General features: G+C 33.5%; 1 protein-coding gene across 1 annotated transcript; it reads right to left on the bottom strand.

The window, feature by feature from the left end:
* Positions 1-147: 147 nt before the first annotated feature.
* On the bottom strand, positions 148-14,602 carry LOC149530810 (mitogen-activated protein kinase kinase kinase YODA-like). The gene is given in 3 exon segments (XM_089808246.1): positions 148-607; positions 13,080-13,819; positions 14,153-14,602. Coding segments are annotated over 3 exon segments (1,650 nt in total).
* Between the last annotated feature and the right edge of the window lie 887 nt (positions 14,603-15,489).

Genomic DNA, 15,489 nt, shown 5'->3' on the forward strand with positions numbered 1-15,489 from the left:
AATTGGTACATATAAGAACTTCTAAAGCTGAAATGTATACATCGAGCACCAATATAATTCTAACAACCAATTCCAATGGCACACCCCCAGCATCACTTGAGGAAAGGCAACAAACAATTAAGTACGCATACATCATAGACTTAGGAATTAAATTGCAATACAATAGTCCCATAGAAGAACAACCATGCACTGAGTCGTGTCAACGAACCTAGAAATTCCTTGTGACAGTGGAAATGCAGCAGATACAACATTTAGTTGGTTTGAGAATCCATTTGCTGAAGGGTTCACTGGCTGGCCTTGACTCTGATTTGTCTGATACCATGGTACATGTTGTGACCTTTTCTGCTCCTGATTCTTGGGCTTGTCACCTAAAGGTGAACTTCCTAGCAGTCTTTGAGAAGCACTAGGTGAAGGCTGAGCCTTTTTTGCTTGATGATAATAATTGTTTTTCCTGTGCTGAGGATATTTGTTTGGGTAGGAACCATTTGTCACTCTCACCCACTGCTGAAGTTTTTGGAAAACTTCTTCTACAGGAGGAGGTGGACGAGGCATCTTTTGGTGCATATATCGACAATCAGCTCCATTCAGATAGATACCATGTTTATACCTATTAAACAATAAAATTAAACATTCATTTAGTACTATTACCATTTAGGTTCCAAATATATGACAGAAAAATCTTAATCACTAGCATGAATGTAAGAAATATTCTTGATCAATGATTGGAATCATAGCACAATCAAAGACCAAAATGGTAATTCAATATATTGTACACAATTATTTCTTAATTAGTCCTTTCTTGTAATTATCTTTGACAAAATAGGATAAGCCATATTCTTCAACAAGACACTAGTAGAAAACTGATATAAAATTTAACGAAATACTCAAAATAAATTATCAGCACATCTAATGATCTTCTGGTAAAAGCCATGAGTGCTAATCAAAAAATGTGCTACCACACAGCCAGTTTATTGAGTATAGAACAAAAGTTTAGATTAGAAGCTAAGATTTTTTGAACATAGCTATATCAATTTAGGTCCATAGTTTACAAACACATAAAGTTCTTGCTAGAGGTGTGATTTTTCCTGCTAGAGACTCATGGATCAAATCAGTGGAAAAAATTCATAGTTTTCTCAATGGGAATCAACAAATTTTGCCAACTTATCTCATGGTAAATAGCACCACAAATCTGCAAAAAAAATAATTTTCTAGTTCTTTTCATATTTGCCAGATGTAAATGAAATAGGTCGAATTCACTGATGACTGCTTGGAGATGTAGTTTGAAAACTTAATCAATGGTTGGTGTGCATTTGTATTTAAGTTTCCTCTCATTTACATTGTTTAGATACCAGAACCTAAAAATTGAAAATGTTGTTGTTAGACCGCTAAAAAATCTGGCATTATCATTAATGAGCATGATCTAAAATTCTAATAGTAAAATTGGAAGTGTGTTGTCATTCTCAAGAGCTTCTTTCAACGCAAATCTTGTGGTTCATAAAAAGTCCATTTTCAACTATTGATGATTGACAGTAACAATAATGTTCCTTGACAAAAAAATTGGGCATTAGCTTCAATGGAGGGATAAGGTCCCATTGACAAAAATACTTGGCATTAGCATCAATGAAGAGGCAAAATGATAAAGGGGGCAGAAAAACCAAAGCAAATAAATGATAACCGATTAAAAGAGAATAGGAGATTATAAAAAGAAAAATCAAAGAACAGGAAAAGTGGTAAAATACTAAAACATGATATGGTGGGGAAATAATAAGGAGATTTCTATGTTGCAAATAATACACTTGAACAAAATGTAAAAATAAATAATGGAAACATAAACTAACAAGATTGAGATTACAAAATGGATATAAAGACTGAGATTACATGATGGAGATATAGATGATTTCTCCTTTTAGTTCAGTATACATGCACAATAAATGATTTCTTCTCTTCATATCCTCTTCACAACATTTTTTACAACATTTACCATTCTTTTAACATATTTTATATTCCCACTCTTCCTCAATTGGTTATCAGCTATTTCCTTAGGTTTCTGTGGTTCCACCACTCATTTAGCATCTTGTGTATACATATCGCTTTTTTTGGAAACCTTTTTATCACAATCTTTTCATAATGATAGATTACAAAGTGTGAGGTAAAAGTTGATAGTAAATTTTCAAGTGCATGGTTACTTTCCATCTATTACCATTTTTGGTTTTCTTAATAGAGGGCTTTCCATACCCAAGTCATTTTTGCAACCTCATTTAGAAGCACAAGTCTAAGATAATCTCTTCAGCTAAGAGTGAGAGATTGAACAAAAGAAATTCTGCCAACATTGTCCTTTTAAGCTTTAGAGCCTAAGAGTTAAGGATTCAAATGTACCCATTTCACAAAAGTTTACCTTTTAGACTAAGGGCCTAAGAGTAAAGGATTGAAAAGTACCCATTCTGCCAAAGTTTCCTAGGGCATGATCCCATCCTCATCCCTTATTGCATTGAGGGCCTCATATGTGATATTTGACCTCTACTAAGCTCATTCCCAACCATTCAACTTTAGTAACAAGAAGAGGACTTTTGACATCTATTATCAAGAATAATAAACCTTGTTGAACAGTTTACTTATGTACTTACCATATACCCACTTCCATCTCAAATTCATAGGCTATGCTGAGAAGATAATGGGTGCAAAACTACTGAACAATTATCTAATTCATACTATTAAGATCTTGTCAGAATAACAGCAAAATCGAACTCAAAATATCAAATTGTGAACCGGAAACAAATTTCAATAACCATATTTAAAACAGACCAAAAGAAAAGTTACCTCAAGATATAAAGATTCAAAAACTTCTATGAAGATGTTTATGGAAGAAAAATTAACAAGGAATCTAAACAGCAATCAACTCATTTTTTAATAGAGACCCTCAATCAACAAAAGAACAAAAGAAAAAACAAAGCAAACTTCTGACACAACTAACTCCTCTTTGAAAAATAGCATCTTTTTCAAGCAAAGAAGACCATGAAGTACTCTTTAGCCATAATGGATATGTCAGTAGAGCCCAATGGCTTCCTGTATTTTCCTAATCAGGCTTTACAAATCTTAAGCCATCAAAATAATTGGGCATGAGCATCTTTATGTAAAACCCCATTGCCATTCTGGGATCCCAATTTGTACTCCACAATCTACTTTGGAAGTGGAAGCCTAACCCTGACAAACTTACTAGGGGATTTCTACAGAGTTGAAAGCTGGAGATCACTACTTAATATATAGGCATGATATATTTGAAAAGAAAAAATCCTTAGAAAATAAAATTATTTTTAGCTCTCGAATGAAAGATGACCATAAACTACACCTCAGGCATTATTGGTAACAACATGCTTTTAAAATATTAGATGCTCAATGCACTACCATGAACCTACAGGTAAATGATATTTTCCTGAGAAATTAGAGCCTTTTGTGTACATATTCCAAAATAAAATGAATTTTTCTCAAGCTAAGCATCTTTATATAGAACACAGTTACCATTCTGGCCAGGAAGTTTGGCAGGGCCACATTTTTCCCAGTACAGTGTTTCAGGAACCTCCACTATCATCTCTCAAAACCTTAATAGTATTATGTGTACCAAATTCCTTCATTGATGGCATAGGCTTTCACGATGAGAGTATTGCCTCTCTTCACCAGAGATCAGCTAAACTAAAATGGCAGAGGATGATACATGGATATGCAATAGGAAAGATACATGGATGTGCATACACTGATGTTAAGTAAATTCAAGCTACAAGTGTGCTTGTGTCCATAATTTCTATCAAATTTGGATCACTAATTTCCACATTTTCAACATATAGCACATTCAAAATAAGGGTTGAATATCAGACCATAAATAGTCATTGTTAGAGATAGGGAATACTTGGGGGTGAATCAGTACTCTGCTAACTTTTGTCCAACTATAGATATCGTTAACAATCTCTATACATGCATATCATGCAAACCCTTGATCCATCAATTGAATGCTACTAGATCACATTGTTTGTGTATTATAAACTTGCATATATTAAACATGTGTAAAATAAAAATCATATGTAAAACCTCCTAAAAAGCAAGTGTTAAGTTATTGTGGCACTTTTTAGATGTGTTTACACATGCAAATTGTTTTGAAAAGCACATCATTATCAACTTTAGTTATAAAAGACTCCAAAGTGTCAATTTTGAATGCATATACATGTGTGTTTCTCATTTAAAACCCCATGTTAGTAACTAAGAAGACTAAGTGTCAATTTTACATACAAAAACAAATGCAAAGTGCTTCAAAAAGCATGCCTTTATGACTTTATACCATGCATTTTGAACTCTAAAGGCAAAGTGGTGATTTTTGGAGCAAATTAGTGTGTATTGCTTCAACAAAAATGCATCATTATTCCTTGCATAGCACTGTTTGGATGCAAACAGCTTGAGTGATGATATTGATTGCATTTGCATGGTTTCAATACTAGCATTTTGGTGAATACAAACCGTCTAGGGCATTTTAGGGCAAAAAATACAAGCAATTTCACACAAATTGTGATGCGACCATTGCATGAGTTCTAAACAAGCTCATAGGAATTGTACTATTTACACATACAAGATATCCAAACCAAAGCATCAAATTATACGATAAACACAACATACAATTGTATATAATTTTTGAGAACTTTAGAAGAAAACTTCACCCTACTTTAAATTTTCAGAACAATAACTTCAAGCTATAGACTTGATACTCTAAATGTTTGTTACTATGCGTATAGTTTGTTCATTACCTTAACTAAAAAAATTGCAAATGCCTTGTTACCTTCTTTAAAACAATTGCAATTTCCTCATCATAATCAAGACTTGATGCTAGATGCAGATCCTTGGCAACTTCTTCCCAATTACCAAGCATTGCTCTTGCCATTCCTCATGCTTTATGGCCTTTGGAAAAGTCTAGGTTAATCTATACTTGATAATTCTAAACAATAGTCATTTAATTTTTTTTAAAGCAATTAAAACTATACTAGTACAAAAAGAAATCAAACCATATATTAAGAATATGGAGTATGTAACCTAGACATACCAAAATAGAAAATGTATCATATTCTAATAAACAAAACTCTACTATTATAAACATTGGATTAGATTGTTTGAAGTAATAAAAGAACATTCCCCTAGACTTTAATATGGTTTGGAGGAAAAACCAAGGAATGGTGAAGTGCATTAATGCCTTAAAAAAGTGATAGGATGAAAAAAAACTTTCATAAGACTTATTAAAAAGTTGTACAAACATTAATAGTAGCATTAGCATCCCGAATGGCTGCATTGGGCTTCCTCATCTTAACATAGACACCAACTGTAAAATCATTATGTTGTCTCATATCAGTAACTCATTCTCGTAGGATCTCTCATGTAGCCTAAGAATTATGCCAATATAGTAGACTAAAGAATCATTAAATTAGTAGCTATGCCTTCACCTCGGTTAGCATAGAGGATTGCAGATGTGGGATTGCACATAATGGCTTCTGTAAGATAGTTTATAGCCTCTTCCAAATCACCTGAGAAACTTTGAGATTAGAACAAATGCAAAAGGAAATCTATGTGATACCCTTCTAGAAATAATATATGACAGCCACTCTAGGGATTCTATTAGCAAAGAGTTTATAACGTTTGACATTGCCTCCATTGCTTTGCCCTTGGCTGATTGGGCATAATCTCATTGCTTTTTAGTTACTTCAACAGAGGGATCTCCCATCTATCAGTAACTACATATGTTAATTAAGGAGTTGATGTTAACAACATCAATCATGTAGAAGCTCCAAAAGAAATACTAACTTGGACTCAAAATGTACTATGACATACATATTTTAGTTTTCAATAGAAAACACTATAAATCCAAGCCTTAATTTTTGTGGGGGGTCATTGCTTGGTTCAACAACTCCTTCATTGTCAAGTTCAATGTCTAATTCAACAATCTCAACAATCTCATCACCAATATTATAATGTAAGCCCTACAACATTGATAAACATAGGTTATTTTATTAGATTTTGAAAAAGCATAGGATAGGGTGGAGTGCACTTTCTTGATGATGGTTTAGAGGCATTTGGCTTTCCTAAGAAAAGTTGTAGGATGGTTAGTATCTTACTAAAAGGTGCTTCTACTCAAGTGGATGCTAATGAGATCTTATCAGAGGCTTTCCCCTTGGAAAGATCTATTAGATAGGTTGACCCCTAGCTCCTGCTCTTTTTGTTACTGCAGCTGATGTTGTACATCATCTCCTTAGGGATGATGTGAGATCTCCTAGAATGAAAAGTATTATGCTACCAAAATATGAAGACCTCCTAAATATCTAGTTTACCAACAATACAGCTTTGCAACTTGTGTAGCTAGATGAAGATAATGTTGATAACTTAATTAATAAATTGGACCTCCTTTGTCTTGCCTCTGGTGCTAGAATATCTAAGACATAATCTAATATGTTAGTTTGACGAGAAGTTCCCCTCAAGCTAGTGCAAAAAGTGTGATTTTTAATGGGCAGACCTCATAAATAGATGAGATGCTTTAAAATTTCTTTTGCAGTTAACCAAAACTAAAAGAATATGTGGCTATGGGTTAAGAATAACGTGGAGAAAAAAATTGGAAGGCTGGAACAGGTGGTGTCTCTCTCTTATTCAAGTTCATCAAAAGATTTTATCATTCTACTATCTGTGGTAGTGAACCTTGTAAAGTGCTGATGAGAAACAACATTGCTCTTGCTGTTTCTAAGGGTGCAAAACACTATAAACTTAAAAGGACTTGTCTTTTAGTGATCTACTTACCTATAGGTAGGTCGTTACCCTATTGGGTCCAAGGTCTTCAAACAATGTTGCTTCACAGGTAACTATGACAATGGAAATCATGTTAAGTTCCTGAAGTTGCTTGGAGATGGGATTATAAGGGTCACACAAGCAGGAGATGAGATATGGCCATACATGATCATACAACAAACAAATGAATCCCACCTTCCATAATCAAAAAATGGAATGCTAGAACCAATCCAATGAAAAGGAAAAGGAAACAGAGGAAAAATCTAAGAAGGATATAAGAAGAAACATGGAAACAAGATCTTCTTCAATAGAAAAAGGTATTCTGAAATGAGAAGTTTTCAATTGTTTCCCATCCTCATGGACATTGGAGTTGGGAAGATTAAAATGAAAGTAGTAACTAAGCTTTGATGGATAGTTTCAAACAGTTAGTGATAATTTATTTTGTTGATTTGTTGTTACGAAAAGTCAGAGATGTTATTTATGTATTGATCATGATGTAATATGTACTAACATATTTTGGATTTTTTTGTGAGATATATCAGCTGATCTAGTCTCTTAAGTTGATGAGCTTCATATCATTGTGGACTTCATCTATATCTAGTAGAAAAAAAATTAAAAATTAACATTGTTACTCAGATTTCTTCTTACAACTTAGCAAAAATATTGTCTTTAAATAGCATACAAAACTTGTGAGTAAAAGATTCTCAGACATCGAGAGATGAGTGGATTGCTTCAAAACCAAATTCATCATTCTCAACACATATATTACATATGTCATTCACATGCAATAGAACCAAATTCAATCCCATAAGTACACTCCATTAGAGGCTTTTGGACCTTAATATCAATTCCATAATTCAATCCCATAAGTACACTCCATTAGAGGCTTTTGGACCAAATTCAATCCCATAATATTAAATGATGTTAAGAATGATTTAAAATAAAATGTTAAAAGTTGCTTTTGGACCTTGCTAAGATCCTTACCCCTTTTCATATAATTTAAAATTCAATTTAGGTGGTTTTGTACACTTCGTATTCCACACTTTTCCCACTAATCATGTATGTGCTAGATTATTCCTCACTGTTATTTAATTCTGTTCCATCAATTTTGCAGTCTATGCTACCCATTTGACCCATATATATTGTAAAATTTTTAGTAAGCTAATACTAACCATTTTAGTAAACTAATACAAATATAATGTAAAAGAGATACAAGGAACATTAGTAGGTTGAATATCTCTGCATCATATGTCCAGCTACAGAATAGAAGGGGACTTGGGGCCATAAACAATATGTTTACCAAGACAATTCATATGATTTTGGTATAGAAAATAAGACATCAAATATATTAGCCAATACAACTAAATTCCTCTCTTCAATCTAAAGTAAGAGGATCCATTTCCCAATAGAAAAAAATAGTAGGGACATGAAAACCCTTTTCTTCCTTGGACATCAACCTTAACATCTCTTTTGTGGAGGAAACAACATTTACCAAGAATTTTTTCTTGCTATTGGTGTTCTGTTGCTTTTCTCTGCTTATTTTCTATTGATTCCTATTTATTTATAAGAATCACAAGTTAGAGAAATCCTTCTAAGATTTAACACTTCAAATAGTTCTTCAGTCCAGTTATCAGAAACTAAGACAACAGGAATATCAGGCTGTACTCCTAGATTCCTCTCTTCGATCAAAAAGAAGATGGTCCAATTCCCATAGAAAAACTAGTATACACATGGCAACCCCTTTTCTTCCTTGGACTTCAACCATATGGTCTCTCTTGTGGATAAAACATCATTTTAAGTTCCCATAAATTTCTGGCTCTTGGCATTCTATTGCTTTTAACATTATCAAATTTGGCATTCTGTTGCTTTTCTTTGCTAATATCTATTGCTTGTTATTTATTTTAAAAAGTTACAAGTTAGAGAATGCCTTCTAGATTTAACACTTCAAATAATTTCTGAATTCCAGTTAACTTTTTTTCTTCATCCATGGATATAACTAATGACTACATCTAATTAAACTTCCATAAATAACAACATAAGTCAATTAACCAAAGTAACACCCAAATATATTAGACCAAATTAAAGTTAAACGAGCATGTCCTTGATGGATGCACTTAAATTTCCATTATCATCATTCATTGCCTGATGTTGTTACAACATTTATCGATGGAATAATAAGACTAGTTTCTTTATCCTTTCATTATAGATGGAGGGAAAAATAGAATAGTTATAAAATGGTTTAGTTTAAATAGAACATTCTAAGTATAGCATATGCTATGTTTTAAATAGTTAGATGAGAGAAATGTTATTATACAAGTCCTCATGCTATATGCTATGTTTTATTGGAGTAGAGAATTGGCATTTGGAAATATAGTGTGCTGCAAGGAATTGACCTTGTTGTATTCTAAGTATTTAAAAAATATCAACTTGGAGAAATATGCAGAACAATAACAAGGGAAACATAGTGAGCCAAGTGTTTGACATAATGAAGAATCAAGATATATGCACAAAGATGGGAATCTTTTGGGCAAGTCAAGAAAGTTGATATTGATCTTTGATTCAAATGAATGCAAGATTGATTTTGGTCTAAACTTTAAATTGGTTCATCAAAGAATGCATGGATGTGGAAGTCCTGTAATACTGATATTGAGTCCAAGATGGTATAAGGATTCAGGAAGTTATTTTAAATTTAGAGTGAAATTTTGTATCAAACTAGATGACATATAGATTTATGAAAGTTTTAGGTTATGAACAAAAGATCTCAGGTTGGGTTGAATACAGATTTTAATCTCCCTAAAATGTTTAGAGATATTCAAGGATGTGTTTGAATGTACTTACCCACCATGTAATGAAAGTGGATATGCAAATTTGGAAAATTTGTAAGTTTTTTGAAATCGCTCCTTAGCATAGAAAGAATTTTATGTAGTTTCTCCACATCATAAACTAACAGGAAGCTTCAAACTATAAAGAGAATATGGTTTAGCAGTAAATATGTGTAGTGCAGGGTTTGTGGGTGTAGTGCAATACAACAAAAAATGCAATTGCTTGCCATAAAAACAAGGGTATGAGGGTTCCCTATGATATAAATGCATAGTTAGGGCGTGTATATTGTGGATTCAGGTGGTGTGTGAGTTTTGCATATATAGACTGCAAATGTATCACAAGTAGCAGAGTGTTGAACAATACACAAATTCCAAGGAAATGAACACAATTATATATAGATGTGTAGATTCTTTGTAATGTCCCCTTTAGGGATGTACTTGATATTGATTAGCATTCTAGTAAATAATTGCAATTCAATTTAGAGAGAATTGTAATCAATTAATAATGAGCATTAAAATCAAGGATGTAGATCATATACAGATAATTCCTATTGAGAAATATAATATCCTAAATGCACTGAATCCAATTCTTTGTATATTTCTAATAGCTAACCATATTAAGAATTTAATGGGAATGACCTATAGGATGCCCAGAGACTGTTCCTCACAATTAAGCCCAAAAGCACAGAAAAACCAACCAAGTTAATTAACCCCTTGGTCCATAAGCTAACCAACTAGATGCTAGTTGTTTAATTGAAGGAAGTCTAGATACTAGTTCTTCACAACTAAACCCAAGTTGTGAGCACCAACTGACCAACCATGTCATTTTTCCTCATGGGACACGAACTGAGTAGGTTGGGCCAGGCTACTCAATTGGAGAAAAATAGCATTTCTGCACATCCCTACCACATTTCCTCTCTAATCTAGATATTATTGCTTGTAGGTAACTAATATTTCTTGAAATATTGGCAATTTAATTTAATACATAAATTGAGGATTCATAAGAGATTTCCTCAGGAGAGGAAAAAGAGCCACATCACTTAGGTGTCTCGTCTTTAGTAACCCCTGCCCCTTCATCAGATTGTGGTTCCTTAGAATTGCTATTGTTTATGATTCATTTACAGAAAATGATCACTAATCCTGTGAAAAGGTGTCTGTATGTATGCACTATTACAATCATTATTATACTTTGAGATGATATTTCATAATCCTATGTAGATGAGACTACAGATTTAGGATTGTAGCCACAACAATCACAAAACTTGTTATCTTATCAACCTGGCCATTAGAACCTTTGAAAAAATATGCTAGTTGTGCATTTGGCTAAAGGTTCTATCATTATTTATTAGAAAAGGAACATATATTTATACAGTATGGTGTTAATGCTTGAGACCAATTGAATAGGAACAAAAACAGAGCTACATATGAGCCATGTTCTCATTGGCTCAAATTCAAAAAATCAAATGATAAAGATAAGTATCAATTCAATCTAGAATGAGTTGGTCCTTCTATTCTACAATACAGACAATGCACTTTTAGTACCTATTATATCTGTCAGAATTAAAAGACACTTCTGCATCTTGGAGGCAAAGGCCTGGGCAACATCATCATGCAAGCTATTGCCAATAGGCACAAACTTGAAGAACATGCAATGAATAAGGCCTTTGGAATGGCTCAAATATATTTATATCTTATAGAAATGATGGAAGAATCAAGAACTTAAGATATCTAGTATACCTGCTAGAATTAAAATACACCTCTGCATCAGAATGGCAAAGGCCTGGCCAACATTATCATACAAACTTTTATCAATAGGTCTAAACTTGAAGAGTGAGTAAATCATGATGGTTTTGGAATGGTTCTTAATTTATCTAGATGTGATCTTAATTATGTTAGTGTAATAGACAAGAACCAAGCATGCATACTCAAAAATTGTGCATGGATAACCTTATAAGTAGGTTTCAAGCATGAATAAAGAGAACTGTGGCATAAAATTGTTGTCTTAATGAATTTGTATAGGTTATCTGGTCCTTAAATCCTTCTATGAGAGAATAGTCTATATGCATTGGTATATGGTTGCAATATCTTTGAGAGGCTCTCCAATTAAGTGATTTGAAATCATGATGCATTCTTATAGCAATTATCTTTTGCCCAAAAGATGAATCCTTATGTGACATGTGATAAAGCCTCAAACCTACACTGTATGAGGGATATGCTTCAAAACATAATCAAGTAGCATCTAAAATGCTAGTTTTCCCATTTAGGTATGACAAGTAGATATAGGTCTTTTGGAAAAGGTAGACTACTTATTGCAGCATATGTTCCTAACATCTTATCAAGCTGGTTACAACTTGTGAGCACTCTAATTAAGTTGCCATACTTAAATGTATCCATGTCATTCATTATTGATCAGATGAACAAATATAAGCCTGAGATTTGACTAGTTGCACCAATTGAGATTTAAGTTTGTAAATTGTTCGCTTCAAAAAACTAATCTATAAAAATACACACATAGATCTTTCAAAAACTTGTCAAATTGGTTGAAGCATCTCAAATTTGCAAGGCTTGAATATAAATTATAATTACCTCATCTTCACCAAAAGAATGTTTATGCTGATTAGCAAGGCTATTTGAAAGATTTGTAGGAATTGCATTCTTTGTAGATACTAAGATCAGCTTGGTTAGCCTCTGGATTCTACTCATAAGTGTTGCCTTAGCTTGCTCCTCCTCTTCTAACCTTGATTGCATTTTGACTTGGCCAGCTTCAAGTTGTTCACAGTGTACAACTCTTAGACTCATTAACAATAGATTATAACTACCTAAAAGGCTAAATATATATAGGTGCAATGAGATAATTCACTGTCTTCCAAATTTCTTCACTATATGAGTCATGAATAAGAACTTCAAAATAGATTAATTGTAAAATTAGTTAAATGGAGGAACATTCACACTAAGGACCCAAAATTTTGCCCAAAAAAAAGGTAGGAAGTTATCTGCAGAAAATCCTTTATCATACAATGCAAACTATTTTTTCTAGAGGATAGCAGGGGTTATCAAGGAAAGCAGAGGATGAAATAGCCGTGAATGCTCATTTACAATATCAATTTGAAATCTTGAACAGATAGAGAGAAAAAAAAGGTTTATAAGAATCTACAGGCTGAAATGCATTGAAAGAAAACTACAGTGATTAATCAAATATGTTTAATGACTTTTGAGTTTTAAGACAGGTTAGATCTCTTTAGATAGAAATTCAGACAAATTGTGAAATTCATGCAAATCAATTGATGATATTTTTTCAAACCTATCTACCCCTCCAAATAAAGCCAGACTTAGTACAATTAACAAGAAAATTATATTGTTCAATAACATGTGTGATCAACAAATTAATAGGCAAAACACTATACAGATAATGAGTAATCAGTTTGCAAAAATGATTGAATAGTAGAGACATACTTGTTAAGACCAGCATAAACATGTCCAAATGTTCCCCTTCCTAGAAGTTTTCCTTTCTTCCAGTGTGATCCAGGGCTTAAAGGATTGTCAGCCCTGCCAGGACTTCGAGGAACCACAGAAGATGAGGAAGATGTTGAACCAGAAGCAGCAAAGGGTGATGAGTATGAAATAGATAGTGGTGGTAGTGGCAACCGATGCCCATGGTGTTGACCTTCTTCTAACCAGCTAGTTGGGGATTCAGGACCTAGTCCAAGAGCATGAGGATGTAGAGGAGTAACAGCCCCACTTTGAACTCTTGAGCTTGGACCACTTGTTATTCTTGGAATCAGAATGGGTGAACACTCTGGGCTGCCCCTGCTTTGCTGCCAAAAGGGTTGTCCTACCATATCTCCAACCATAAAATTATGCCCTAAATTATAACCTGAACCAGGACTAGAACAATGACCTAACCAAAATAAAGTCATCTCAGGATAAGGTTTTGTTTCCTAGAAAGCATTGCTCTATGATTGTTCAGAAGAAACATATGCTCGCATTGGACTCCTTGAAGGACTTGATATGGAACTTTTTGGTGCACTTGCTAGTATTCCATTAACTAGAATTTGCAGATGTGGTGGAGCATTTCTATTACTCAACAAAAAAATTTTGGGTATGTTTGAGTGATTATTGTGGTGGGAAAGCAGACTACCAGGTCTCAAAAGATCCTTTCCTGAATTTTTCCTACTGAGCTTTAGGAGATTGTGCTACATTCATCACACTTCAATTTGTACACAACAAAAGGATGTGTTATTACAAGAAAATAGCCTTCTAAAAAAAGTGCATTTCAATCACATTTGAACAATAGTGCAAAATATTACATAAGATACATGTTAAAAGATGAGAACAAAATAGCTGAAATGAGATTAAGATACCAATATAATTTATGTTAGGCTATGAAGGAGAACTTACCTCAAACAACCAAAACCATTTGCTAGGACTCTACCAGAGAGGTCTAAACTACAATGAATACAATTTGCATTTAATGGCCCATTGTCTTGTTGCAGATCTATAGTTTCAAAACTAACTACAGAACTCACACTAGAAATAGGTGATGATGATGAACCTCCATCCAAATCTATGGCATCCAGCCTATTTAATATGAAATTAGGTAAAGGAAGTGGCAAACTAGGAGATGACCTCCCAGATATATTCCCCAATGGTTGAGGCACATTGATCCCAGACTCTGAATGACCCAATATTGATGGCACTGCAGATGGGAGAGGAAGCAGTTTTCCATTTGGCCTCTCAGCAAAACTCTGGCAACGTGAAACAGGGTTGGAAGGTGATGGTGACCTGGAGTCTACTTGGAGTCTAGACCCATTCTTAGAAGCTTTATGAAGACTCTCTCTTTGAGAGCCTCCTGAAGACTTGAAGCTTCCCTTATCATCTGACAAAAACTTGAATTTTTGAAAACCATCAAATATATTATCTTTACTTCCTTTCTTCTTCACTTCTTTCGAAGAAGATTTCCTCCACCATGATGGCATATTGCTTGTCTCCAAGATTACAGGCCAAATGACAATGCAATTTATTTGTGCAGCTTTAAACTTGGAACCTGACTTAGGTGTTCCTCACATCATAACATCATCAATAAACAGTTCTTCCAGTACAGAGAGAACCGCATTTGCAAATTTTAGGCAGTGCAGAGAAAGCATCTCAACAAGCAAGAAATAATCAAAATGTCAAATGAAAATTTTTGAGAATGTTAAATTACACTCTCTCAATGAAAAGAGAGACATTTCCACAAAGATGATGGTGTGGTCAGAACTTAAGCAGATGAAGGCCAAATACTAAAATAGATTAACTTTGATTTTCTCATCCTCCAAGCTTTCTTGGAAAGTAATGCAAGCAAAAAAAAACCTGCAAGGAAAGTTGAGTATAAGAAGATTATATACTTATAGATTCCTAAACATTGAAAAATAAAATATTAAAGCATAGAACATAGGGTGAACAGCTACAGAAGAAAATAGTTAAAAAGCCTCTCATAAACAAGTGCTCATATTTCTTATATCGTCAATATTTGTTTAAGCAATTAAAACATGGATGCCAAGGATATCACATGTATATTGACTTTTCTCATGATGAACAACAAAATGATCTTTAAAAATATAAACAATTGGAACTAAATGTTAACATTCATAAGCTAAACAAGCTAAAGAAGTTTTACTGCGACCAAAGAAAATGCATAAAATTTTGTATACTACACCCCTAACAATGCTAACACACATGTAGATCAAATGATAGAAACACGTGAATACACCATTTTCTTCAATAAACAAAACATAATTTATAATCATTGGCTATCGTTCATAAAAACATTCAAATTGGATCACAAAAATGTAACTCAAAAATGCAATACACAAGACATCCCAAT

Source organism: Cupressus sempervirens, chromosome 11, assembly GCF_028749045.1.
Source record: "Cupressus sempervirens isolate cs-2001-9-10 chromosome 11, ASM2874904v1, whole genome shotgun sequence".
Lineage (NCBI taxonomy): Eukaryota > Viridiplantae > Streptophyta > Pinopsida > Cupressales > Cupressaceae > Cupressus > Cupressus sempervirens.